The following is a 26,502-nucleotide window of genomic DNA, read 5'->3' on the forward strand; positions in this document are numbered from 1 at the left end:
CAGGTAGAGAGACCACAAAAGTGACAGAGAGCAAGAGAGGGAGATTAAAGTGATGGATGGATCTACGGTTTTGACAGTTGTAATATATCAGGGTCGGATAAAAACAGACGCACATACCATGATGTCTCCTTTCAGCAGCAGTGCAGGCTCAATAGTAACAATCAGCCGTCTGCTCCCAGAGCCCTGCAGATCACTACACAACACAAACACATATATACTCTTTAAACTAGATTTTCATTTCCTGAAGAAGATGTGAAGGGTTAAAAACTATCCTTCATGATTTTAGGGTGTTGCCATGGTGTTGCTATGCAGATGCATAAAAGGTTGCTAGGTTGCTGCTAGGGTATTTTGGGATGTTGTTAGGTTGCTGCTAGGGTAGTCTGGGTGGTTGCTAGGGTGTTGCTACAGCATAGTGGATGATTGACAAGGTTTTAGTATAGCATTCTAGAAGGTTGCTAGGGTGTACTGGGAGGTTGCTATGTGGTTACTTACTGGCTAAAGTAAAAAGTCTACCCACAAAGTATTAACACCCTTAACACTATATGTGATTTTAGGCTGCTTTTATTTTGATTTTAGGCTTGCTAGGCAGTTGCTAAGGTGTTTGAAGTTATTTTAATTTGTTTTCATGCAGTGCTAGTGTGTTGAGTGTGTTTGCTAGGGATTTGCTAGGGCATTCTGTGTGGTTGCTCGGGAGGATGTTGTTAGGGAATTCTGGGTAGTTGCTAGAGTAAATTGTTTAAATAGTTTGTATGCAGTTGATAAGGTGTTGCTAGGGCATTGTGGATGGTTGCTATGGTTTTCTGGGAGGTTTCTAGGGCATTCTGGGTGGTTGCTAAGGTGTTGTTAGGGTAATCTGGATGGTCACTAAGGTGTTGATAGGGCTTTCTGGGTGGTTGTTAGGGTGTTCTGGGAGGTTGCTAAGGTGTTGTTAGGGTATACTGGATGGTGGCTGTTGCTATGGCTTTCTGGGTGGTTGTTATGGTGATCTGGAAGGTTGCTAGGGCATTCTGGGTGGTTGTTAGATGGTTGCTTGTATAATAGGGTGTTGCTATACAGTTGCTAAGGTGTTCTGAGTGGTTTTAAATTGTTTTCATGCAGTTGATAAGGTGTTGATAGGGCATTGTGGGTGGTTGATAGGGTGTTAGGTTGTTGCTAGGGCATTGTGGGTGGTTGATATGGTGTGAGGTTGTTGCTAGGGCATTGTGGGTGGTTCAGGCCCTCCTATAATGAATGTCTATGGGATTTTTTCCCCACCAGGTGAAAACCTTAAGTGTGATTGCTTAAAAAAGTTGGAGCAAACCTTTTTTAAAGAAACTACAAAATGTGAGGCATCATTCTACGTGCCAAATTGTAATACTTACGATTAATGATTTGAACAAGCCCCTAAGTAATAAGCAGCAGTAATTGTAATATTTGTCCAAGCAAACACCTCTAATCATGCTTTAAATTATGTGAACGTCTCCAATAGATCCGCACTCACTATATGCCAGAAGTGTAGACGAGCTGCATGGACTGATAGATCTTCAGGAAAGGAAAGAAACCTGTCAAGAGAGTGAGGAAAAAGCGAGATATGAAGGAGGATTTGGCAGACTCCCTCTGAGTGTCTCTCCTCCACTGCGAAAGATTAAAACAAACTTGAAATGTGTGTGTGAATGTGAAGGAGGTTTCGCTTAACAAATGAATACAGCCTCACAGACACACATGACCTCATCGAGGGCTTATACAGTATATGAATGTCAGGGAATGATGTCAGGAAAACATTCACTCACCTCCATCTTCCTGGAAGCCGGGGATGGTAGGAATGAGGATCTGATGGAGGAAGAGAGGACTGCTGTTCATTTTGATGGCCCCTGAGAGCAGCCCTCCAAAGTAATAGATATACCTGCAGAGAGAGACATCAACGTTAACAATGAAAAAACAAGTATGTGAATAGCAATAGTCAATAAAGAATCAACAAAGATTAAGAATCAGGAACGATGTACCTGTTCTGAGAGGGTTGGAGAGAGGACGACACTTTATCTTCACAAAACTTCCTCATTGCCAATGTGCTGAGGGCCTGATCTGCCCTGTGTACATAAATGCAGTTGAAGACATTAGAGAAAAAGCACACCAACGACACATGCTGGTTTTAAAGACAACAACAACAAAAATGTATGATTTAAAATTTAAGCTGTTTGATCTGGACTAAAGGCCAATTCACTCTGCACCAACAGACACACTTTGTCTGGTTTTGTTGGATCAGTGTGTTACTTCCACAGACGATATGTGACCCTGGACCACAAAACCAGTCACATGGGTCAATTTTTTTGAATAAATAAGCTTTCCATTGATGTATGGTTTGTTAGGATAGAAATATTTGGCCGAGATACAACTATTTGAAAATCTGGAATCTGAGGGTGCAAAAAAATCGAAACATTGAGAAAATCGCCTTTACAGTTGTCCATTAATGTTCGCGATTGTGCTGTATTCACTCACAAAAACAAATGTTTTATATATATTTACACTAGGAAATTTACAAAATATCTTCATGGAACATGATCTTTACTTAATATCCTAATGATTTTTGGTATAAAAGAAAAATCTATCATTTTGACCCATACAAAATTTTGTTGGCTATTGCCACAAATATACCCGTGCGACTTGTGACTGGTTTTGTGATCCAGGGTCACATATATACAGTAGTTAACATTTGAAGTGGATCAAAACCTTTCATCAAAGTTATACATGAATTTTGAACAATACCCGTTCTTGTCTTAGGACAACTTTGATGAACTTTGATTCACTTCAAATGTTGACTACTGAATATACTGTACATATAAATACATTTGGACAATTTATTTAGTGATTGCTATCAGGATTGTGAAGAGACTTTCAACCAGCATAACAAAAACATTTTCTGGAACAAATCCCCTACCCTGCCTTTAATTCAGTTAGATTATTTTAATACATAACAAATAAATAAATAGCATTATTTTAGTGGAAGTTTGCTCAGGCCCCCTAGAGGGCTCCAGTCCCCTGGTTAAGAACCACTGATCTAAATGTAGAACAGATGAACTTACCCTGCTGATATCTTGCTGTAATGCATGTAGGCAGCAATGATAACACCTGTCTTTCCTTTGTTGCCCTGAAAAACAATCAATACTAATTAATACAACTGCTACATATAGGATTTACACTTACAATCTGTTCCAAATAAAGAAGGCAAACAGAGAATCAGGTTTTGAACTCTCTTGTACAGTCGGGTATAAAAGTATGAGACCACTATTGAAAAGCCAAACAATTTTAATTAATTTTAAAAATGAAACATGAATTTCCAAAATTTGACATGTATTACTGCTTCCTCATCTCACACAAACTAAAAACTTGTCAAACCAGACATCCTCTGAGGTCTGGCTTCATGTTATCATCTGTGGCGACTCTCTGCTGGGTGGTCCTTAAGGGTCATGTCAACACCCTTTAGTATTCTCTCAGTGCCTGTGACCCTGACATGAACTGTCCAATGACTACTATGACCTCTGACCTTACAGTGCAGAACGACCACATGATGGGGGTCGGAGTTCAGCCAGTTCTCCATTGCTTTGCACATGGCACAGATCTTATCCAGTGGAGGAGCATGCATATCTGGCCAGCCGAAGTCATGAACCTGAGGGAGAGAGACAGAGGCTTTTTAATCTTGGCTGGTGTAATCGCCTAATTGGGTCTTTAAAAGTTCAACCGCAAAGCAACTAGTGATAGAAACACATAAAAACTGAGCCTTACCTTCGGGTTTAAACGGGTGATGTCATGCCTTCGCTCAGACAGATTGAATAACTGTTGGATAAAAATGGACCGGAACAATGAAAATGCCTTTAACACAAGCTTCCTTCAGATGCAGACATACAATAAATACACACTGAGTGGCGTACCAGAAACTTGTCCTGGTGTTTGGACTTGAGCATGGCTGCCACCTCCCTGAGGTTGAGGCGGTACCGCTGTTCTTCCAGCAGAGGAGGAAAAAACACAGAGATGATCCTCTCCGTGATGTACGTGAGGTCGAAATCATAATGCCTCTCCATCACTCTGTCCATCACCCGATCCACACTGAAGCTCCTGAGAGAGAGAAGAGAAAACCTGATCACGCCAGCTTAATTAAAGATCCCGTGAAATGGCTTGAAAAGCTAATAGACATGAACTAAAAGCCACAAAACTTGTTGCTGGTCCAAGATGACCCACTAATACCTCTCGGATTGAGCAAGATGGTCTACCAAGTGTAAACCCTGTCTACCAGCTTTCAGACCAAACAATTAACCATCTAGACTAGTTTGGACAGCTAGAAACAAAAATTACCAGAAGGGATGGCTGGGAAATTTGAAGAAAAAAGGATGCATGATATGATAGATAAAATATGATATATGATGAGATATGATATGTCTGTCTGTCTGTCTGTGCATCATCTATCTGTCTGTCCGTTTGTCTGTCCATCATCCATCCATCTATCCATCTATCTATCTATCTATCTATCTATCTATCTATCTATCTATCTATCTATCTATCTATCTATCTATCTATCTATCTGTCTGTCTGTCTGTCTGTCTGTCTGTCTATCTATCTATCTATCTATCTGTCTGTCTGTCTGTCTGTCTGTCCATCCGTGCATCATCTATCTATCTGTCTGTCTGTCTATCGATCTATCCATCATATATATGTCTGTCTGTCCGTCCAATAATCATATATCTATCTCCATCCATCCATCCATCATCTATCTTTCTCTCCATCCATCCATCCATCCATCCATCCATCCATCCATCCATCCATCCATCTCTCCATCCATCATCTATCTATCTCTCCATCCATCTCTCCATCCATCCATCCATCCATCCATCCATCCATCATCTATCTGTCCATCCATCCATCCATCCATCCATCATCTATCTGTCCATCCATCCATCCATCCATCCAAAACTGCTGAAATCATCATCAAGAATGATGCGAAGTCCAGTAAATGTTATTTTATTGGATAACTGGAGTTTGTCCTGAGAGTTGTGTTTGATTGGACACAGCTGAGCTGTCTAACCACGCACCCTGACACACATAAGCTGTCTGCTCCTCACCACACTGCGGCCAAAAGAGATTTTTGACTTTTCACATCAAATCCGAAGGGAATAAAACCCTGCTGAGATGAGGTAACTTATCTGAGATAAGTAGAGATTAGCAGAGGAAATAAAGTCTCAGAACTTAAGCATTCTCCACCGATCCTGCAGCGATCAATGAACTTCATGGTTTGAGATTTGATGCTTTAAAAGCTTTGATTCTTTACAGCCAAACATACCTCGGGAGAGTGTTTCTCTGTTTACTGTAGGTCAGAGACTTGGTCGAGCCCTGTAAAAAGGACAAAATAAGATTAAATCCTTGTGTTTGGTAACAATAAATTCAATAAACTGTTTTGTCTAAGTGACTGTGTCAACTCTTGGTACAAAAGATTGTATTTTCTGTTTATTTAAACCATATTTCTTCTAAATATCTTTTCTACTTTTAAGGAGATCCATATGTGCGATATGTAAAATGGCAAATGCCACTAAGAACTGAAGCACTGTCTGAGGCCCAACAGCAAAAGAAAATGAAGAAGAGCATAACTTATTCTTGAGACAGTGGAGTCTAATGCAGACAATTAAATATTGACTCAATGGCTTCTGACGTCACAGCAAACAAAAAAAATACAAAAATACAAAATTATAAAATAAAATATATTGTGGTGACATTTTTGGTTATCATCTTGATTTAGATCTTAAATGGTCAAAGGGGTTGACCAAAAAGCTTGTGAATACCTGATCTAGAGGAAGAGCCATGTGTCAGTTGTGAGAGAGATAATGAAAAAATAATGAAACAGTTCTTACCAGATGCTGAATGTGTCTAGAGGAGGACGTTCCCCTTCGCTGCAGCAGATGAGAACACAGATATATGAACAGGGGAACACCACAAAAATGTCCCATATCTTTCATTCATTACTTCCAGAAGCATAATGCAACATTTATGTATTATCTGAACCAGGAGTGCAACTGGTGACCCCTCAAAAAAGTACAGGACACCCTTGATTACATCAACATACTTAACTAAATGAAACAGACTAGTAGCAACCTAAATATTTACACACTAATGAAAGTTAAAGTTACCCTGAGTTTTAGGACATCAATCACACAAATATGGTCTCAGCATTTCTAAACAGTAGTTTTGGCCATCATAGGCACTATGTTAGAAAATGCTGGTCTAGTTAGGCAGCTCAAAAGGTTTTGAGACACCAACAAAGTCATAAAACACTTTAATTCAGCTAATTCATGATTAGCACATTAATACACTATAATTCAAAGTTGAGGTCAGTAAGATGCTTGTTAAAGAAATTCATACTTTTATTCAGAAATTCACAATATTTCATATTGTGATGATAATTCACAATATTACTGTTTTAGTGTATTTTTGATCAAACAAATTCAGCCTTGGTGAGCATAAGAGACTCTTACTGACTCTTCAAAATTTGAATGAAGTTTTACATGCTTTTAAAACAGGAAAGGATAACAGAAAAGTCATTTTTGACAAGTGACCAAATGACAGTGTGAATGAAAAAGGAATAACTGAACAAGGAAGTAAATAATGAGTGAGCCAGCGAGTGGTATAAATGGAAGAAAAAAGAACAAAGATGATAAATGATGAGATAAAAGGAAGGAAACAAAGAAACATAGAAAGAAAGTCTTACCAGTTCGGAGGGCTGCGCTGGGATGCAGGCTGTGTTGATCTGAAACAGAGAAAAGGGACATGACTCAAACCCAAATTCTGCATCGCCTCCACCGTCCAACACGGATACATTCACTCATAACCCCGTCGTCTTTCCCCTCTCCATCCGTTTGTCCTGAGACGAGGGGAAGGGAGTGGTGAAGAGGGATCGGTTGAGATGGGGAGAAGGAAATGCTTCCCCAAAGCAACAGATAAGCAAACTATCTGCTGATAACACTGAGACTGGAGAAAAAGTGAGATGCAAGGGATTGTGGGTGATGGGCAGTAACCAAACACATTAGTGCGCACATTCCTCTCGGATGATTTCGTACAAAATAACAGGACACAACAACATAAATTGTGGCACAGTATGTACATGACAAGTCTCTTACACACCCAAACATAGACACACACCATGTTTACATGTCTACATGTTTTGCCTTGTGGGGTAAAGGGGGCGGAGGCATCATTAGTGTGGCAGGCGGGAAAACGTGTGTGTGTGTGCTGACATTCACGCTTATGTAACACGAAGCGCTCCCCCTCCCCGCACATCCGATTCCCTGCCCAATCCTGCCCTGTTTGTTTGGCCACAGGAAAAGGGCTGAGGCATGGAGAAGTCACTCTGAAGTGCACAGACACTACACTAGGCCTTGACCTACGACTGTGTGTGTGTGTGTGTTTGAGTATAGGGAGTGAGATAGTGAGTTATTAAAAGATTGTATGTTTTTGTTCAACAAGACAATGAAACATAACTTATGAGGCACTGGAGGATGGAGGGACTTGTTCGTTTGCGTGTTTGTGTCTCCGAAAATACATGCTGGAGATGCGTCTGTGTTTTCTTAAAACCAGATGAAATCAAAATAGGAGTTTTGTGGCTTTTAGCATGTCAGTTTGGACTGGAGTCATACATATGCTACCATAGCCCAAAAGTTAGCAAAATTTTGGACCAAAATTGGACCAAAAATCCTGATGACTCATCCTGGACTCGTGGGCGTGTCCTTAATTTTATCCAATCAAACACTCTCTTTATTAGATGTACAGAGCGAGTGATTAGTAGTGTGATGCTCTCTACTACACTACTCATATTTACAGCTTGTCGTTTTTCATTATGAATTGAACACCTGGATTACCAACTATTTTTGCCAAAATATGCGGCGTACAATAATACACAATCAGTGTACGTTACACTATCCTATACAGTGCAACGAAAGTACTGTAACTTAACCTTCTATTTCCAGTTTGATGAATAGATCAGATTTTCTGCTTCTTAGATTACAGTATTACTCGATCAGACTGCCAAAATTTAATTTTACACAAAATTTGATTAAAAATTATTTTTATTTCAGGATGATAACCAGACATCACTGAACTACACAAGCAACATGATGAGGTCATGTGATAAGTACACTACTGTTCAAAGGTTTAGGGTCTGTACAATTTTTCAAACGTTTTTGAAATAAGTCTCTTTTGCTCAATAAGACTGCATTTATTTGATCAAAAATACAGTGTGACATATTATTATAATTTAGAAGAACTTTAAAAAGCTGAATTTTCCAGCTTCCAGTCTTCAGTGTCACATGATCCTTCAGAAATCATTCTAATATCAATGATGAAAACAGTTGTGCTGCTTAATATTTTTATGAAAACCATGATACATTTAGTAACACTGTAAACTGTTTTATTTCCAGTTTGATGAATGAATCTGATTTATCAGCAGAGATTTTTAACATTTCTCATTATTTGATCCGAGATCTCCAGTGTAATTCTGTGCAGTGCACTATTATCCCAATAGCCAGTGTTTGTTCTCATCAGTGTTTTTGTGTGTTGCTAGGTGGGATCCCATTATGATATCAAGTTTCCTCTTTTCTTGGCTAAAAAGCTGCCGTCACATTTGAAGAAAGTCAACGATTTTGTCTCAAAACGCAATGCGGACAGAATTCAAGGATAATATTTCACTCCGGTGGAAAAAGACATCTTCCCCACGGTCTGCAAAGACAAGAAATGTCTCTGCTTCTCTCCCCACACACAGAGAGCTGCAGAACCTGCCTGTAATGCTGTGAGGGAAGAGAAGTGTTAGGTGAAACACAGTGTAACTATTTTTACCAGGTGTAAAAGATATCACTGCGATTGTGTTAAAGACATCAGCAATTACTGACCCTCACACTCTCTTAAAATCTGTCGCTATGAGCAGATGTTTCTTCTTCAAAGCCCCTATAGCTTTTTCATTTTCCTTTTAATTCCCTGGGAACATTTTCCCGCTTCCTGTGGTAACTTCCCCCTGCTTCCATCCATCTATTCCTTTTTTTCCTCTGCGTGTCAGTCATTCCATAAACATTTCCTCATCCATCCTGTTCATGTTTTCATACACTACTCGTTCACCCTTTCTCTGTAACTGTATTTTGGTCTTCCTTTACAAAAATGTAATTTACCTAAATACACTACCTTTTAAATTTGCATTTTTTTAAAGGGGTCCTATTATGTCCTTTTACAAAGTCTTGATTTTGGGGTGTACTAAAATATGCTTTTATGCTTGATTGCACATAAACACATTATTTTTCACATATTTTATATTATTACAGCTCCTCTCTCCCCAGTCTGTCTCAAATGTGTCGTTTATTTCCCGTTTCGATGAAGCCCCTCCTTCCGAAATACGAAATGTGCTGTGATTGGTTAGCTGGCCCAGTGTAGCGCGTGTTCGGGAAATGTCCTGTCCCTTACCGTAACTGTGAGTTTCATTGGCTCAGGTGTAAATATTAAGGATGGCGTCAATTTCATTCATGCTCGATTCAGACTTAAGAACGTTAACAACATTGACTCTGCAAGCATGGATTTCACAGGACGTTTCAGAGTGGTATGTTTTTTTTTTGTAATTTCGTATACATTTTAGATACGATGTAATCCACCATTTAATCGTGATACTTGTCGGAAAACGATGTTAATACAAACAGTAATCGATCACAAAACCGTGGTTAATTTCCCTAAGGGGCAGCGAACAGTCTTACAAAAGCTACAGTAAACACTATATCAACACTAATGTTGGCTAGCAGGCGAGCAGAGGCAAACAGCTCTGACCTTTGTTTACATCGTAGCAACAACATACAACTTATAATTGAATCTGTTAATAGAAAATGCAACTACAAATAATAAGACACTTTGTGATCCACAAATTGTCCCGATAAAGTTGGAACTGCTCCATTTCAGGAGAAGCTTTTGTGCGTAGCCTGCATTGTACTCTCTGGAAGCTGTTCTCCGTAAAATGTGCAGCACACAAAACTGCCAATGGGTGGTTGCCAGGGCGTTGCTATGCAGTCACTACTAAGGTGTTCTAAATGTTTTTTTTAAATCATGTTACTACTGTAAGTGATGGTTAGGATTTTCTTGATGATTACTTACAGACCTCATCAAAAAAGCTCAAGTAAAGATATATGTGTGTCTTTGGGATTTTTTCAGCTGTTTCATTGTCCAACAACAAGTCTATCTGCTGAGAGAAGTAATATCACATCTCTCCAAAATGAGAATTTAGGCATCACTCATGTCCTTAGCACAAATAGTGCTGGACGAGCTACACGCCAAAGGATTAGGGGTTTGTTCAGATCCCCAAGTATGAGATATAACCACTAATAAGTGCAGCAACTATGCTATTTTGGTGGTCACCATGGTAAATTTTTGTTGCCGCACAAGCCTGATCGTTCCTTTTGAATCCAAAATACTTCTCTCTTTCCTCTCGCTAATCTTTTTCCTCCTCTCCTCGCCAGCACTCTTTTGTTTCTTCCTGTATGTAACCTTCTTTCTCTCCCTCCATCGCTCGCTCTGACTTTCTTTCTCCTTATCCAATCCACACTTTCCGCTTTTCATTTTTCCCTCATTTAACAAAATGCCAATCCACTCCACCTCCCTCAGACCGGCCGGCCTGCAGCCAGAACAAACTCAGAATTCCATCTGCAAGACCAAATCTTACGCACGACTCCTGCAGCAGCCTTTCATCCCTCTATTCCTCTATTTATCCATTATTCTTTCTTCCCCTCCCTCCATATGTCTGTGCAGTAACAGCAGACCCCTGTTCTGTGCCTCTGTGTTCTGCAGAGAGCCCAGAGGAACATGTTCCCACGTGTAATGGGACGTTAAGGGTGAGGGGCGGTCCACAGGCGAGTCCACGTGCCAAGCGTAATACCACAGCAGCAGTAAGGAGGCTTTTTTATACGACAGGGACGTGTTTTGACTGTAAGGTGGCTCCACCGAATCAAAGCTCCAAACGAAACATGGCTGAGCTCATAACTGATTTAATATGCTCGGAATAAGACTCAATGTTTACGGTTAAACGGCAACTTTACACAGCCTACAGCATGTTTAAAGAATCGGATGATATTAGCGATTCTTTCATTTATCAGTATTGGTCGATATTGTAAAATTTGATTGTGTTGCTCATTTATCCTATTTTTTTATTGAGATTATCTTTGCCATCATCTAACTCTTACTTAAAGTTAATCTTACTAATGTAACATTTAGATTGATTTTGATTTCGTTTTCATGAGCTGTGTTTGAAATCGTCCTCTGTACCCTCATTTACTATTTTCTATAGTTGTCTTGAAGGAGTGAATGAAAACGAGTGAGTGAATTCAGACACTGAGTGTGTGGGAAGGGCTGCCGCTTTCGCAAAGCTTGTGTTTGCTGTTTAATAATCATCTGAAACGTATCAAACTGGCAGCTCCAGTAGTGATGAAAAGATTTATCTTGAACTCTGTCATGGAAACTATCATGTATAAACCTAATTAAACAATTTAATAATCACTTAAAAAGGAGTTTATATGATATTACGCTGTACCCACATTGGACCAGCAGTTTGGAAAACGGATGGATGGAAGATTTATCTGCGGGTCGCCATCTTCTGGCGAGACGCGGGAATTCATTCGGCGTGAGACTCTCACAGTGCATTATGGGTATTCTCTAGCCATTGTGTGTACATCAGTTGTACACTTGTTATTGTTGTGCATTGTGGGATTGAATGAGTGCACTCGAGACCATCCACTATGGTTTCGGACAACACTACAAATGGCTGTCCCCTCAAATATTGCCCTATTTAACGGTATAGGGGGCGATTTCAGACACAGCCACTTTTGTAGTTTTCCTGTGTTTCCTTTTCGTTTCCATGGTTTCTAGAATTTTGTCATTTGTTGTCATAGGAACTCATTGTTTGATTAATTTCATTCACCTGTTCCGTGTTTAGTCCTTTAGTTACTCTGTGTATTTATAGCTTTTAGTTTGAGTCATTCTTGGTCCTTTCTCATTTATTTTTAGTTGGTTGATATTCTCCTGCGTCCCAGTATTCTCCCGTGCTCCTACCTGTTTTTTCTTTTGGTTTATTGTTTAATAAAGTGACTGCTGCATACTGTACCCTGCCTCAACTACTCTTCCTTTCTGCAACTATGACTGATAAAACACTAATAATGTAACTGTTAAATGTAATCTTTAACAGATTTCAAAATAAATATCCATTTTTTATAATATACATTATAATGTTGTAATTCCTAAATAAACTTATATCATTTAAAACGACTGTTTTATTTGTACATTTATTTAGACCAAATATAGAAATTTTGACTTTATACAGTATCAGCACGTTCTGTTTATGTACTGTATGTACACTACCGTTCAACAGTATCAAGGTTTCCACAAAAATATGAAGCAGCACAACTGTTTTCAACATTGATAATAATCAGAAATGTTTCTTGAGCATCAAATCAGCATATTAGAATGATTTCTGAAGGATCATGAGACACTGAAGACTGGAGGAATGATGCTGAAAATTCAGCTTTGATCACAGAAATAAATGACATTTTAAAATATATTACAATAGAAAACAGTTATCTTAAATTTTACAGCATTTTTTATATAAAAAATGTAGCCTTGGTGAGCAAAAAAAAATAAAAAAGACAAGTGGTGTGTGTGTGTAGCAGTTTTACCCAATGAGATTAACAGGATTTTATTTTATTTTTATCAGAGGTTGTGAGTGCTTTGCTTAGGCTCAGCATCTAGGAAGTTCCTGGACTGATTTGATACGGTCATCCCAGTAGCAGCTGCTCCATCCGCTCCACACTCGTTTCCTCTTCGTAGAGGTGTGAGGCTTTTTAAAGAGTTCCTCGGAGGCAGAGAGGAAATGTCCCTTGTTGCAGTGTGTACACGTGTGTGTTGGGGTCTGGAGATGCATGTAGAGATAAAAGCGTGGACAGAGAGAGGAGGTGGTAACAAGGAGTCATGCTGTAAGCAGTGCAGGTATACAAGAAGGGTGGAGATGAATATGAGAGCAGAGGAAATGGAGAAAGGAGGGGGGAGAGATGGAGGGATGCGTGGGAGGAGAGTGAGGGTGGACGGTGGGCTCGGGTGTAAACAGTGTAATTATTGTGATTAGTCCGAGCTGAATGCAGAGATTTCAGGAGAAACGGATACTAACGTTGCACACGTTCTTCACTGATGACTAACAGAAACAGCCTTCAGTAGTGAGTGTACATCTCAGGAAACATTTCAAGAACGTGTCATGGTCATTTTCAAGAAAAATCGATCAATTATATTTTGCTTAAAGAAAAGCCTGTTTTAGGACCATCAAGGTTTCATTGTGTCCTTTTCATGAAAATCAAGAACCATTCCCATTACTGTAATGCAAACAAATGTGAAATAAACTGTAATGTGAAAATAAGAATGATATAGTAGTTTAAATCATATGCTTCATTATGAATATGATTCTGAATATTGTACAAACTTCAGTTTATGTTAACTGATTAAAATTGTATATTAATGTAAAAAAAAACAGTTTACAGTAATGAGAATCTAATGAGAATCAATGTCTTGACAAAAATAATATTAAAAAAATAATAATAAATAATAATAATTTATAACAACAATAATAAATATTGCTGTTGTTATTTAAAATAATATATATCTGGAAAATAAATAATAATAAAAATAATAATTCGTTTTATAACAATAATGGTAATCTATATAATAATAATAATAATAATAATAATAATAATAGTAGTAGTAATTATTATTGAAAATAAAATATCTGGGAAATATGATTATTATTTTTAATATTATTTAGATAATACATATAGAATTTATAACAATAACAGGGTCATACAACAATAATATTGCCATTATTGAAAATTTCAAATAAACGTGTAGAAAATAAATAAATTATTATTAGTATTCATTTATAACAATAACATTATTATTATTATTATTGAAAATAAACATGGTAAAAAACATTATTATTATTATTAATTTGTAACAATAACATCATTTATATATTACTTTTATTATTATTAAAATATAATAATAATTATTATTATTATTAATTATTGTATTGTAATTATCACAATAATAATAATACTTAAATAAACCTAAATAACTTAAATTGCTAAAAAGGTCATAATATACAAGTATATTTGAACCAAACCAGAAAATGAGCTATTAGGATATATGTGTGCATATCCCCTGACAGCACAGTCTAATGCATCTCTCCTTATTTCACTGTGATGGTGTGTGCGTTAACATGTTCTCAAGCCTCGAGCAGCTGTGAGCGTGTTAACACACAGTCAGCTTCAAGCAGATCCCACGAGATAGTCTGGGAATACACAGAGGTCTGCTTTCACACACAATATGATTACATCTTTTTATTTGGATTGATTCCCTACATGGAGATCGGCCTACTCTCCAAACTCCAGCAGACATAATGCATACATAAACCAGTCTGAGCTGTAATCATCTCCTAATGAACATCTTCTTCTCTCTCCTTTAGTCTCTCTAACAGGAGTTTCAATATTAGCTCACCCCTTCTATTGTCTTATTTCCAAACTAAACAGGAATCACAAATCTCCAGAGTGAAGCAGCCTATCAAAAAGGTAAGATATGAATAAACCCAAGTAAATACATTCCTTCCAAATATAAACAAAACTAAACAATTAACAGAATACAATCAGCAGATACGAGCAATGGAAAAATCCCACCTCTGCTAGCATGGCTAGTTGTTATGATTGTTTATACAATCATGGATGCTATAAAAACAAAGACGTGGACATGTAGAATGTACAAAAACAAAATTAGGAACTTTTAGAAAAGCATAAACACTTTAATGAAGGCCTGAAGCATCAATGCAATTTGAGACAAAAAATAAAACGGACTGAAATGGCACAGGCTTAAAAAAAATTGTGTTTAACTCACACTGTACACAATGTCAGCTTGATGTTTGCTTAATGAATCATCAGCTTGATCTTTTCATATAGCATCTGCCAAAACATCAGCTGTAGCTTCAGACCAGCCTTCGTTTTGCTATTGGAATCACGTTCCAGTTCTTTAAAATTACTGTTATAAGTCAAACGCATGAGTCTCGCAATTGGAGGACAGAAAAAGCCCCATGTTTTGAGATGTCTACACCTTAAATGGCATGACACCACGTCCTAGACTGCATCAGCAGTTGATACTATCATGGTTTTATACCCTGTTAGTTCTGTTAGTGTAGGTTTTTGGCATATATCTCTCCTCGTTACCCAACATTAGGAGTCGGATGTAATCCAGACCTCTGAGTCAGAGCGCCAACCTCTAAATGATGCAAAACGAAACTAGCACTGCTTTGGACAAAGCTGAGACACACACAGTTAGAATCATATATACACACACTGGCCTGGGGGAAGCTTGGGAAACACATGGCATTGATGAGCTTATAAAGAGGGGTGATGAAATGAGAGATTTACTGGAAGAGCCCACCCATTCACTTCCCTCATTTATATCAGTTCATATCCCACTTCTCCAGTACCATGACCAACACAATAGGAAATAGGATCCTCTTTCCTTGAAAAGTGGCAGGAATGATTCTTCCTCCATCTGACGGGCTACTCTACCATCTATTTCTCTTTTTTTTTCCCCTCTCTGGCCCCCCTAAATATTTTTTCTCCTCCTTCTACAACTCTTTTTCTCCATGGGCAGAATTTTCCACTCTGGCACATAGTCTAGTCAAGTCACCTTTATTTATATAGCGCTTTTTACAATACAGATTGTATCAAAGCAGCTTCACAGTGATAACATGAAAATAATACAACAAAGTTTGTTTCTAGAAGAAAATTGTGAGGGATTTGGAGCGCTCAACATACACAGCAACTTCACTTGACAAGCAATTGTCTTAAAAGAGTTTGTTGTTAGCATTTAGCTAAGTTCAAGGGGTGACACTATAGTAGCCATTGCACACACAAATACTGGTGAAATACTCTAATTTAAACATTTATTTAATAACCTAATTTATAATAATTTAACATGTAATCTTTTATTTATAGCGTTTTAATAATTTATTTTTCGCATCTTATCCGCCTTTTTGGATTATTTGGATAAGTTTGTTGAAATGCATTATGGGATTGCCTTCTTGGATGGATACATGTGATGGTGAAGAATTAAAATTTGGCTAAAGCAATATATAAAGACGCCTACCATAAAATGCTGCCCCTTGACCCCTTGTGTGCTTAATTGTATTGAATATGCAAATCTTAAAAGTATATATTTTTTACACTAGCAGATATGTTAATTAAATAAAAAGCCATTTAAGTTTACTTTAAAGTACATTTGAAATCATTGCTGTAATAACTTTTGTCATGCTTTAAAGAAGTGCACTTACATTGATGTGTTTTAACTGTAGTGTGTTATTTAATAATACATTTAAAGTTTAATATATTTTAAATGTACTAAATTGTAACTGTGTCATTACAAATATATTTAAATACATGACACACAAGTTTCAAAAGAAATTACATTAAATGTAATTTTAGATTACCATAAATGCTTGTCAGTACATTAGGACACTTTAACTGCAGTTCAAAGACAATACAAGTAATTATGAAATTACATGTAAAGATGTACTGAAGTCCTACTTAAAGGGACAGTTCACCCAAAAATGTAAATTCTGCCACCATTTACACACTCTCAAGTTGTTTCAACCCTGTATGGGTTTCTTTCTTCTGCTGAACACAAAAGAAGATATTTTGAAGAATGTTTATAACAAAACAGTTGATGTACCCTATTGACTTCCATAGTTTTTTTTTTCCTACTATGGAAGTCAATGGGGCCCATCAACTGTTTGGTAAGTAAATGATGAACTCGGGTGAGTAAATGAAGACAGAATTTTCATTTTTGGGTGAACTATCACTTTAAGTGGGTCAAAAAGCACTTTTCCATTATATTCAGTTCGCTCTCAAGTTTATTCTTTTATAGTAGCCTATATTATTTCCATAATAAGTACTCATAAAAGTACCTTTTCACAAAGGTAGACAGCACACTAGGTCTTTTTTACATGTCCTAGGCTTCAACAGATTTACTCTACAGATAATCTCAACTTTACAGCCTGAAACTTTATAACATCCTCCACAGGCGTGATCTGAACATGACAATGTCAACATTCAGTCAATTAAGCAAATTGAGCTGAGTCAATTTGACTTCGTAACAGCTATACGCTTGATCTTCAATGCTAAAAACAAGTTGAATATGAGTCAATCGCTTGTTAGTGGGCTGGAGGTTATTTCCTGTGGTTTAAAGGTTGTAGACGAGGGTGTATCACACCAGACAGTCACACAAACAAAGAGAGCAGTACTGACAATAATTCACTTTCATCTCTGTTTTCAGGAAATGCATTTCGGGAAAACAGAACCGGGGTTTTCCATGTAAGTGGGTAAAAGAAAAAACATTAACAGACCACTGAGGTCTGAGACTTTTGGTCACCGTCACTGTAGGCTACGCTAGCGGTGGTTAAACTATGTTTACAGCTTACAGACCAGACACAGCCAGCTCATCTCTACTGTACCACTCAAGTGAACAATTCATCCAAACAATGACGGATATAAATAGAAATAGTCTTAAATCAAAAGAGCAAAGAGTCAGTCCTGATAAACACCTTCGGCTGCCAGCTGTTGTCCTGGAGAAGGCTGGGATATTTATATTGGTTGGGGATTTTAAACAATGGCCCCACTTCAAAAAATCCACTTAAATAGACTATTTAAAATGCTATTTAGAAACTGAAGTGTCATCTCAACATCTTATAGTTATCGTCTTTGGTGTGAAAGGTCCTTTAAGCATCATAGATATGCTCAAGAATGTAAATTTTCCAATAAAGTGCTGTTAGAAGATGCTTGAGTCACGACAGAAGTTGAGGAAACATAAATGAGAAGAATCAATAATCGAGTTGGTTGGTGGACGATCACCCAGACCAATTCCTACATGATACTCAAGCAACAAACTACTTTATTGAGAAACTGCCATTAACAGGTAAAACATGGCCAGAGATCACATCTCAAACTGTCGTCACATTGTACTTCATAAGGAACTCTATAAGGACTTCTACGACTCAAGCGATTGGAGTTTAATAACTCCCCAATGTCTTCTGAAGTTAACTAGCCATTTGTGTCTGAGAGTGCTTCCTCTATAAAGTGTTTGGCTCCTTTCCCTTTCTCTATGGTCCACATATCTGTATTTCCAAAAGAGCGTTTAACATATGGACATCCCCATTCAACTCACAGATGAAGCCATCTAAGTGTGCAGCTCCAAATCTGTGTAAAATCCCATAAGGCCAGTGCTATGAGGAGGTGAATAAAAAACCATTCACATCTAATAATGAGACAGAGCCGAGGGAGGGGACAAAAGCTTAAGAGAGGAACATGAAACAGCTGAATGGCGTTTGAGTGGATTTTCTATATTAAAGGGCAGAGGAGAAAGGCTTACGTTAATTTCTGCTGTGCTGCATAAAACATCTGCAGGTTATACTCTGAAATGAAGTGCTGTTTAGGGTCAAATACAGTGTGTAATCATTTAAAAAGTGAGATTTGAGGTTTGCGTTGCAGGATTGCTCAGTGTTTTGTTTTTTTTAGTCTACGCTGCCTCACGTTTTCATAATATGGAGCAAGAGTTAGTCGGACCCTCCCTGAACCCATGACTTGGACCACTGCCATGGTATCCTATAAGAGGGCTTAAGTGTACTTGAAATTTGTCTTTGTTCTGTCTTGCGAGGTGCTAAGAGAGGGAGGGCTGGTCAACGCTAGAGGGGCCAATAAGATATTCAGTTTTCTTTCAAGTTGTGGTCTCTCGGGTGGACAGTCCCTACTAGGACAAAGATGATGACTATCACAGCCGACACTCAGGGCGCTGATTCGCCAAGACTGGTACATGAACTTGTCACTGAACAAGCACCCAGATGTCTAAAGAAGAGTGAGCATGCATGAATCAAGACACAGTCATCACTAGTATTTAGCTCAACCAAATCCACACAAGATACAAACTTAACACAAACAAGGATCATGCTATCTGTCACATCTGACACATACAAAAAGTACATTTTGAAGAAATTCCACTTAATCATTGAAGTACATCCATTGCACATAATTGAACCTAGTAATTACAGACACTTACACCTGAAAATGATCCTATTGAGCTCAACTCCCTGCATGATACAACTGTAGACAAACTCTCTACGTCATAAAGAGCGTTTCAGTGGTTTGGCAATTTGCTGATTGAATAACCATGTGCCATGTTAAACCACTCACTGTTTCTCTGCACATTGACCAAACTTTTGCCAGTGCCAAGGAGTGACGAAAAAAGTTATATAAAACTGGGTATCACAGTAGTTGCTCTATCCAAGGTCAGTAACTGTGAATAAAGCAAACAGCTCAACAGCGTGGTTTGGGAGTCTAGATCCCAGGGTGCTCCTCTGGAGCCGTGCCTGATATGGGTGTGCCAGCGCTGGCATCCATTGGCCTTATCAATGAGTCTTTCACTACGGCTGTGTGGTGCTGGGGTGCGGCTGCCAACACTGCCGCCCCAACACAGGGAGGCCTTCAGTGCGGAAACACAGAGAGCGAGCCTTTAACTACAGAAACTCCCAGTTTATACACTCATGTTAATCTAAAGAGGGAGTGAAAGAGACATTGATACATGAATACATTATGGGAAATGGGAAAAATGTTCTTACCTTGGCTTCGCATTTCTTGTGAGTGGCTGTTTTGCAGACTGTGGGCGGTAAAGAGAGAGATGTGATGGTTAGGAAGGAATATTGACTAGGTTTGATATAGTTTCATTAGGCATCAGTGGCTTAAGGAGAATCTTGGGGAACCCCCTAGACTAGTGAACTATTAGATTCATGGGAGTTTGAATCAGGGAGGAATAGCTGAATATCTAAATATCTAAATATCTGAATATCTGAGTATCTAAAATCTTTCTTCTAAATCTTTTTTCTTTTGATTATTAAAAATACCAATAAAAGTTTAGAAAGAAATAGTGTTATTTTAGTATTACTTATATACTATTATAGTATTTCTTAATATTTTTAAATAGCTTTTATTTATATATATTTACAGTTTTCATGTTAATTTTAGTTTTTTTTAGTTGTATTTTATTTACTAAAAACATTTTTTTAATTAATATAATTAAGTTTTAATAAAAAATAATTAAAATATGTTTTAATAAAATAAAATTCTAATTTTAGAATTAGTTTTAGTTTTAGCTAACAACATCACTGGCATGGAAAGATTTTGACAAAAAAAGTTTAAATTTTAAGTCACTTAAAATGAACTGTAAAACTGTAACAGGATTTAGTGTAAAAAGTGCAGTAAAAAATAAATATTTCTCTTCAGTTTTATACTTTATTTAAAGATAATTAGTATTAAGAATAAACATTTTCAAGATAATATTTAATTTCATAAATTATAATCTCTAATATCAAATAACATGTTATCTTTATAATAACACACTTCTGCTCAGCATTAATTCTGAGACAGAAATCCATCTATGTATAAATAAAAATCCCACAGTGATTTCACCAAGTGCAATATGTTCCTTGTTCAACATCTTTGTTGATCCTGGAACAACAATCCAAACAACCAATCAGATTTGAGGGACAAGCAGAGGACAAGTTTACAGTTTATGTCAAGATTAGGTTTACAACCATGATTAAGTGCTTATACATCAGTGTTATTCTGATTTTAGGGATAAGTTATGGGTAGGGTTAGGTTTAGGAGTAGGGATAAGACAAAATTTTCGGATAGGAATGTCATTCCACGATCAACATATGTTGATCCAGGAACATGTCTTACTCTGCAAAATCACGGTGACCCATTTATGGGTGTCCTTGGCAACATAAAGTGTTATAACCTCTTGCAATTAATGTTCAGATGTCACTCACCTCGACAAAAAGAGCCCGAACTCTCCACGCTCTGCCTGCACACCCCGCACTGGCGCTTCTTTTTGAAGGTCTTTTCTTTAAAGACGTGGGGCTCGCCCTTCCCCGCCTGGAAAACACAAACACAACATTTTTTTAAAAAAAAGGCTGTTTTTTACCCTCAACTCAAGCTTCTCTCTCAGTCACCTTCTGAAATCCTGTCATTTTGTCATTAGTTCACTATTTCTCCAAATAAATCTCTTGCTTTCTGCTCGGTCATCGCTACCGTCCGATTCCCCTCACTGACCTGTACTCTCTTGTGGATGTCAGGCCTCTGTCTCTCTTTCCTTGTACAGCAGCTCATCTTTCAATGCTAAGAACAAAGACAAAAACCCGACAAAACCTTTTATCTGAAAGTGACGCGACTGCGGTGAGAAACTTGATGAAAATGCTCTGAATCACTCTACGTAACAATCCTTATGTGTAGCGTCGGACTATAAAATGCCTCACGTCCAAGTGCCCTCCTCAAATGCCAATATGTATGTTAACACTTCTGATTAGGACCAAGACTAACAGACAGCACAATCGCATAATGCACCATGTTTGTACACTCGGTTTGGTTTGGTTTTAACTGTGTATGACGTCCCAGCAGAGGAACATAATGCAGCTTTGTGTTTGGATGTGCACTTTTCCATTTGGCAGAGAGGTAGAGGAGTTTAGCACTCTTTTCCACTCTCTCTCTCTCTCTCTCTCTCTCTCTCTCTCTCTCTCTCTCTCTCTCTCTCTCTCTCTCTGGACCCTGTTTGGACAGCTGGCGAGAAATGCAGCATGTGCCCGTTAGGTGCCATAGTCACTGCTTCAATGAGCTGGCACCATCACATACAGCCACTTGAGTCCTTCACTCTTCAGCCATTGTCTTGAAGTACAATGGCATCTCCAACTATCACCTGTGAATGCCCTCCTGCAGAACACATACTTAAAGGTGAAGTGTGTTGTTTTTTAAAGTTAAAATATGTTTTTTAAATCCAAGTTTAATGAGTAAAAACAATTAGAAGTAGTATTTATGATTTACGAATGAAATTTCCCTTTTGCATAATAAAATAGATGAAAAATGTGATCTCTAGCCAAGAAACCACATAGAACATTCTAGCAATGAACTAGAAACCAACCAGAACACTTTACTACCCACATTAAAACCCTAGCAACCACCCAGAACATCACAATAACCACATAGCAACACATCAGAACACCCCACTTTCCACATAATGACCCTAGCAATCACCTAGGAAATCATAACAAACAGATAGCAACACCCTAGCAACCACCCAGAGGTGCGTTTCCCATACAACGACGTAACTCGCTGCTTAACTACTATAGTATGATGCATCATTGAAGAAATCAACTATCTAGTTATGAGTCACGACTGTTTCCCAAAACCATACTGTCGCAAATTGGCCGTTCAACCACATTGGTTAATGATGTCACTCAGGTAGTTAAGTAATAACTTCTTCTAATGAATCTGTTTGAGATCGAATTAATGCTAGATGTTTTGCTGTAAATTACGGACATGGCATCTGAGGACTATTTCATTATTCTCAGTTGTTTTGCTTTATTTCTAGATTCAATCATAGGGTCCTACATACGTACTAGAGCACGTATGCACATGCTTTAAATCTCTTAAACTAAATGACGTAAATTACATTTGTATGTATTCTAAATAAAAGATACAGATTGTAATGGATGTCAGCTTGCTTATTTGGCTCAAGATAAGGATTTATTGAGTCCACATGTCATGCAAACAAGAAACTATGCTTCTAAACACAGGTCGAGAGCTGTTGTTCCAACCACACAACTTTACGCTGCTGTTTGCAAATGCTCGTTAGAACTATGGTTTCGTGAAACACGACTCATTTAACTATGCTGAAAACGACAGAACTTGCGACCATAGTTGGCTAACAATGCTTTTGGGAAACGCATCCCTGAACCTCGAACTTCTCACATAATAACCCTGGCAACCACCCAGAACATCATAACAAAGATAGCAACACCCTAGCAACCACCCAGAACCCAAAGAATATCATAACAAATAAATAGCAGCACCCTAGCAACCACCAAGAACATAATAACATCCTAGAACACGTTCAGACCCAAGCAACTGCATAGGAATGAGCTAAAACATCTAAAGCTTAGCATATTGGACCTATATAGTTCATAATAATAATAATATAAAAAAATGATTGATGTTAAGGAATTTTTTTGTAATATTTTATAATAAATAATTGGCAAAAATGGTACAGCGTTCGTACATCACTCGATGTCCAATGTAAAATCTGTTCCTGAAGCAAAACCACTTGAGAAGCAGAGGAACATCTGTTACTGGTCACTACATCTGTCACCACAGCCTGCCCTCTCCACATTGAGATGTCACTTTAATAGGGTCATAGCCGTTTGTCCCTTTGACTGTACTGTGACATATTCAGTATGTCTAATACGGTTGAGAAACCATAATATAATTGCCTAATAAGAGGAGCAAGTCTTTCATTCGCTTTGAGCAAACACTCAAGATCAGCTGCTTTCAGACGTTAGCAAATGCCCTGTAAATGTGCCCCATGACAAACGTTATGTATGTGTTATGTATTAAAGAGTCACATTTAAACCTCCACAGTTAGTAAGAAAGCCTACTTTCTTGGTTAATCAAACCAGATTGTCTTGTGTTATTATCCCTGACAGAGACAGAGACAGAGACAGAGAGAGAGTGAGAGAGTGAGAGCGAGATCTGATTTGCTTGGCAACTCAAGGAGTTCAGAAAGCTCACCCAAATGAAAATCATCAGCTGCTTTTCTGTTTCTCTTTTACAGCTCCTTAATGCTTGGATTTTCTCTCTTTCCACTAATTTCAGCTTCCAGTTTTTCCCATGTTGTACTTGATTCATTTTCCTTAGCTTTAACCAATAACATATAAAACTGTCCATGACAAAAAATGTAAAGAAAACAAAATCTAGTTGAAAACACGTGCTCAGTTGACGTGTATTCATGCTTGTTTCATATGGTTTTGAAGGTTTTTTTTTTAACCATTTTCAAGTTTAATCCCTCAAAAATTGTCAAATATTAATGAAGCATTAAAATGATACAAAGCCATTATTGTTGCAGATGATTAAATAGATGAATAATCTATCACTGACCTGCAGTATATTTTCTCTAATTAATTGTACTAAAGTTAAAATAAGTTAAATTGAAAGCCCTGGCCTAAACACAATATGGTAGTGCTTCGGTACTCACATAAAAACACTTTAAAAGCTTAGAAAGAAATCATTAATGCCACCTGATGGAACTAAAAGTTACTTGTCCTCTAATTAATTTAGTGTGCATGTAATTTAGCCCTAATAAAGTGAGCTTTCTGTGTGTCCTAGTGAGGTGAGCAGAGAACGCACATTATAAAGCTTACCTTTCCAGTGCTAAAGTCCACAAGGGTCAAGGACCCGACAGAAAAAAAGAATCAGCGTGCCATTACCTGCACTAAGTAACCCCACCCCTTTTAACCAAGTGTGCAAAATCACGTCTCTCAGGTCCAGCGCTCTCTGAGGTGTGACTGCACCACCCACCCGTCAACAGACTAACCTACTGCCCGGCCGACAGTGTGCCAAGAGCGGGTCGTCAGGGTAGGGACGGCCCCCGGGACGCGGAGCAGAGACAAGGAGGGACTGTTCACTTAATTTTGGCCATCCAGAACAGGCATGCCAAAGCTCTCCAGCAAAAAGGACAGCCTTTGAGAAAGAAAACCCTCCCCTTCAATCCCAAATGAAAGAACAGAAGAGGAATTGAACAGACAATCTGGACATAAACAGACATAGAAATGACAGAAAGCAAGAGGGAAGTCTGCATTTTGGGTGAAACGCACACCCTCGGACCAATTTTCCCATGATTCTTCACCTCTGCACTCTCCTCTCTTCCAAAAATAGCTCCAGCTTCAACAGATCCTCACATTGTGCGCAATATCCTGCAATGAAACGAACTTTGTGTTCCAGCCCAACTTGGACATTGGTACAAGCTCTAAATGGAAAGCCCTACAGGAACATACTGACATTTAGGGGTCAGTGACATATACAAGTGCTCACGATAAAAAAAGGGAAAAAAATTCAAATGGTTTTCAAATAACTTTGAAAAACATTTTTAATGAAAAAAAAAGTAATAGAAGTAAAAAATTAAAAGCCTGCAGAAGGCGTTTTGCCTGAAAACGCAAACTTTTTAAAACGGGTTTTAAAGTGCAAGAAAATGATGCTGTTATCTCCGTGTAAACTACAAAAACGTGAACTTGTGAAAACGGTGATGTCATGCGCTTGCGTATTACATGTTCAGTCTATAGGCACGTAGTGTTTCTTTACGAAGTGACATCGCCAACTACTGGCCTCGCAAGAAGCAAAGGAAAAACGTTTCCGTTTTTAGTACATCTTTGTCGTGAAAACGTTCCCCCAGACCAATCAAAACAAGCCACTGAGACACACAAAACATTCTGTATCTGTCCCTGTAGTTGAAGATCTAAATCAAAAAAGTTGGTGGTGGAGCCAGATGGTAAAGAATTTAGACCTCTAAGGTAAAGTAGAAGCAGCCCACAAACTTTGCTAAGATCTCACCACAAATGTTCTCCAATCAGCATGGCATTGATGCCCAGGGTGCCCCAAGGAGACCGTCCCTGCCATCATTCTGCTGGAGGTCGCAATAAACAAAAAGCATCTGCGAAACACCACATTATCAATCACAAAATTGTGCCTACGACGATGGTGGTCCAGCAACAGATGCTACCCATTACTTTTTCAAATCATAGAGACAGAGAAGCTTCGGTAAGCCGGCGCAAACAACAATTCAAGAAAATCAGAAGAATAAACATCAGCGGGCTGGAGGAAGGGAACTGAGATCTTACACATCAAACCGTCCTCAAGTGATGAGCCAATAAGGGAATATCCAAGCAACTGATTAACTGCAGCTATAACCTACACTTGCTGAAAAAGTGCTTTTAATGCCAGAGGAATTAGCTTTGCTGCCCAAAATATTCAGATGAGGTGTTTATAGTGGCATTCGATGTAATGGCACTAAAACCCTGTCATTTCCCCCACTTGCAGATTGTAGTCAACAAGTGGCTGTTTTCTAACTGTGCAAAACTCACAGTCACAATGCTATATGGGTGTGATGCAGTTTCAAGTGTGTTCTACGCTCTCAGAAATATCTTGTTAAATTTACAGTAAATAATAGTAGATTCAATTAGTGATATAATGTTAATATACCAACCTACTTGAACAATCAAAATATGCTTTGTACGTTAAAATGTACTGATAACCATCTTTAATATTAGGGTCACCGTGATTTTGCTGAGTTAGATGCATTCCTGGAACAATATTCCTGTCTGAAAATGTAGTCCTAACCCTATCCCTACCCCTTTAACCTAACCCTACCCATAACTTATCCCTAAAATCAGAGGGAAATGATAATTGAATAACACTGATGTAGAAAGCTCCTAACATAAACTGTAAACGTGTCCCTCAAATCTGATTGGTTGATTGGAATGTCATTCTAGGATCAACAAAGATG

At 38.1% G+C, this 26,502-nt stretch overlaps 1 protein-coding gene across 6 annotated transcripts in view; it reads right to left on the reverse strand.

The window, feature by feature from the left end:
• The window catches only part of tns2a (tensin 2a), a 52,692-nt gene that overhangs the window by 13,793 nt on the left and 12,397 nt on the right, over positions 1 to 26,502 (reverse strand). For 5 of the 6 annotated variants that reach the window (XM_079849661.1, XM_079849663.1, XM_079849660.1 and 2 more), the window contains exons 2-14: positions 20,945 to 21,050; positions 19,736 to 19,773; positions 6,728 to 6,766; positions 5,874 to 5,912; positions 5,309 to 5,358; positions 3,906 to 4,089; positions 3,760 to 3,810; positions 3,521 to 3,643; positions 3,060 to 3,124; positions 1,983 to 2,066; positions 1,770 to 1,882; positions 1,481 to 1,541; positions 118 to 193 (exon numbers count right to left, since the gene is read on the reverse strand). In XM_079849661.1, coding sequence (XP_079705787.1) covers positions 118 to 193; positions 1,481 to 1,541; positions 1,770 to 1,882; positions 1,983 to 2,066; positions 3,060 to 3,124; positions 3,521 to 3,643; positions 3,760 to 3,810; positions 3,906 to 4,089; positions 5,309 to 5,358; positions 5,874 to 5,912; positions 6,728 to 6,766; positions 19,736 to 19,773; positions 20,945 to 21,050 — 1,029 coding nt within the window. Of the gene's footprint in view, positions 1 to 117; positions 194 to 1,480; positions 1,542 to 1,769; positions 1,883 to 1,982; positions 2,067 to 3,059; positions 3,125 to 3,520; positions 3,644 to 3,759; positions 3,811 to 3,905; positions 4,090 to 5,308; positions 5,359 to 5,873; positions 5,913 to 6,727; positions 6,767 to 19,735; positions 19,774 to 20,944; positions 21,051 to 21,227; positions 21,294 to 26,502 lie in introns of those variants that run through there. The other variant, XM_079849665.1, reaches the window with a different exon arrangement.

This window comes from Squalius cephalus (assembly GCF_949319135.1).
Source record: "Squalius cephalus genome assembly, chromosome: 18".
Taxonomy (NCBI): domain Eukaryota; kingdom Metazoa; phylum Chordata; class Actinopteri; order Cypriniformes; family Leuciscidae; genus Squalius; species Squalius cephalus.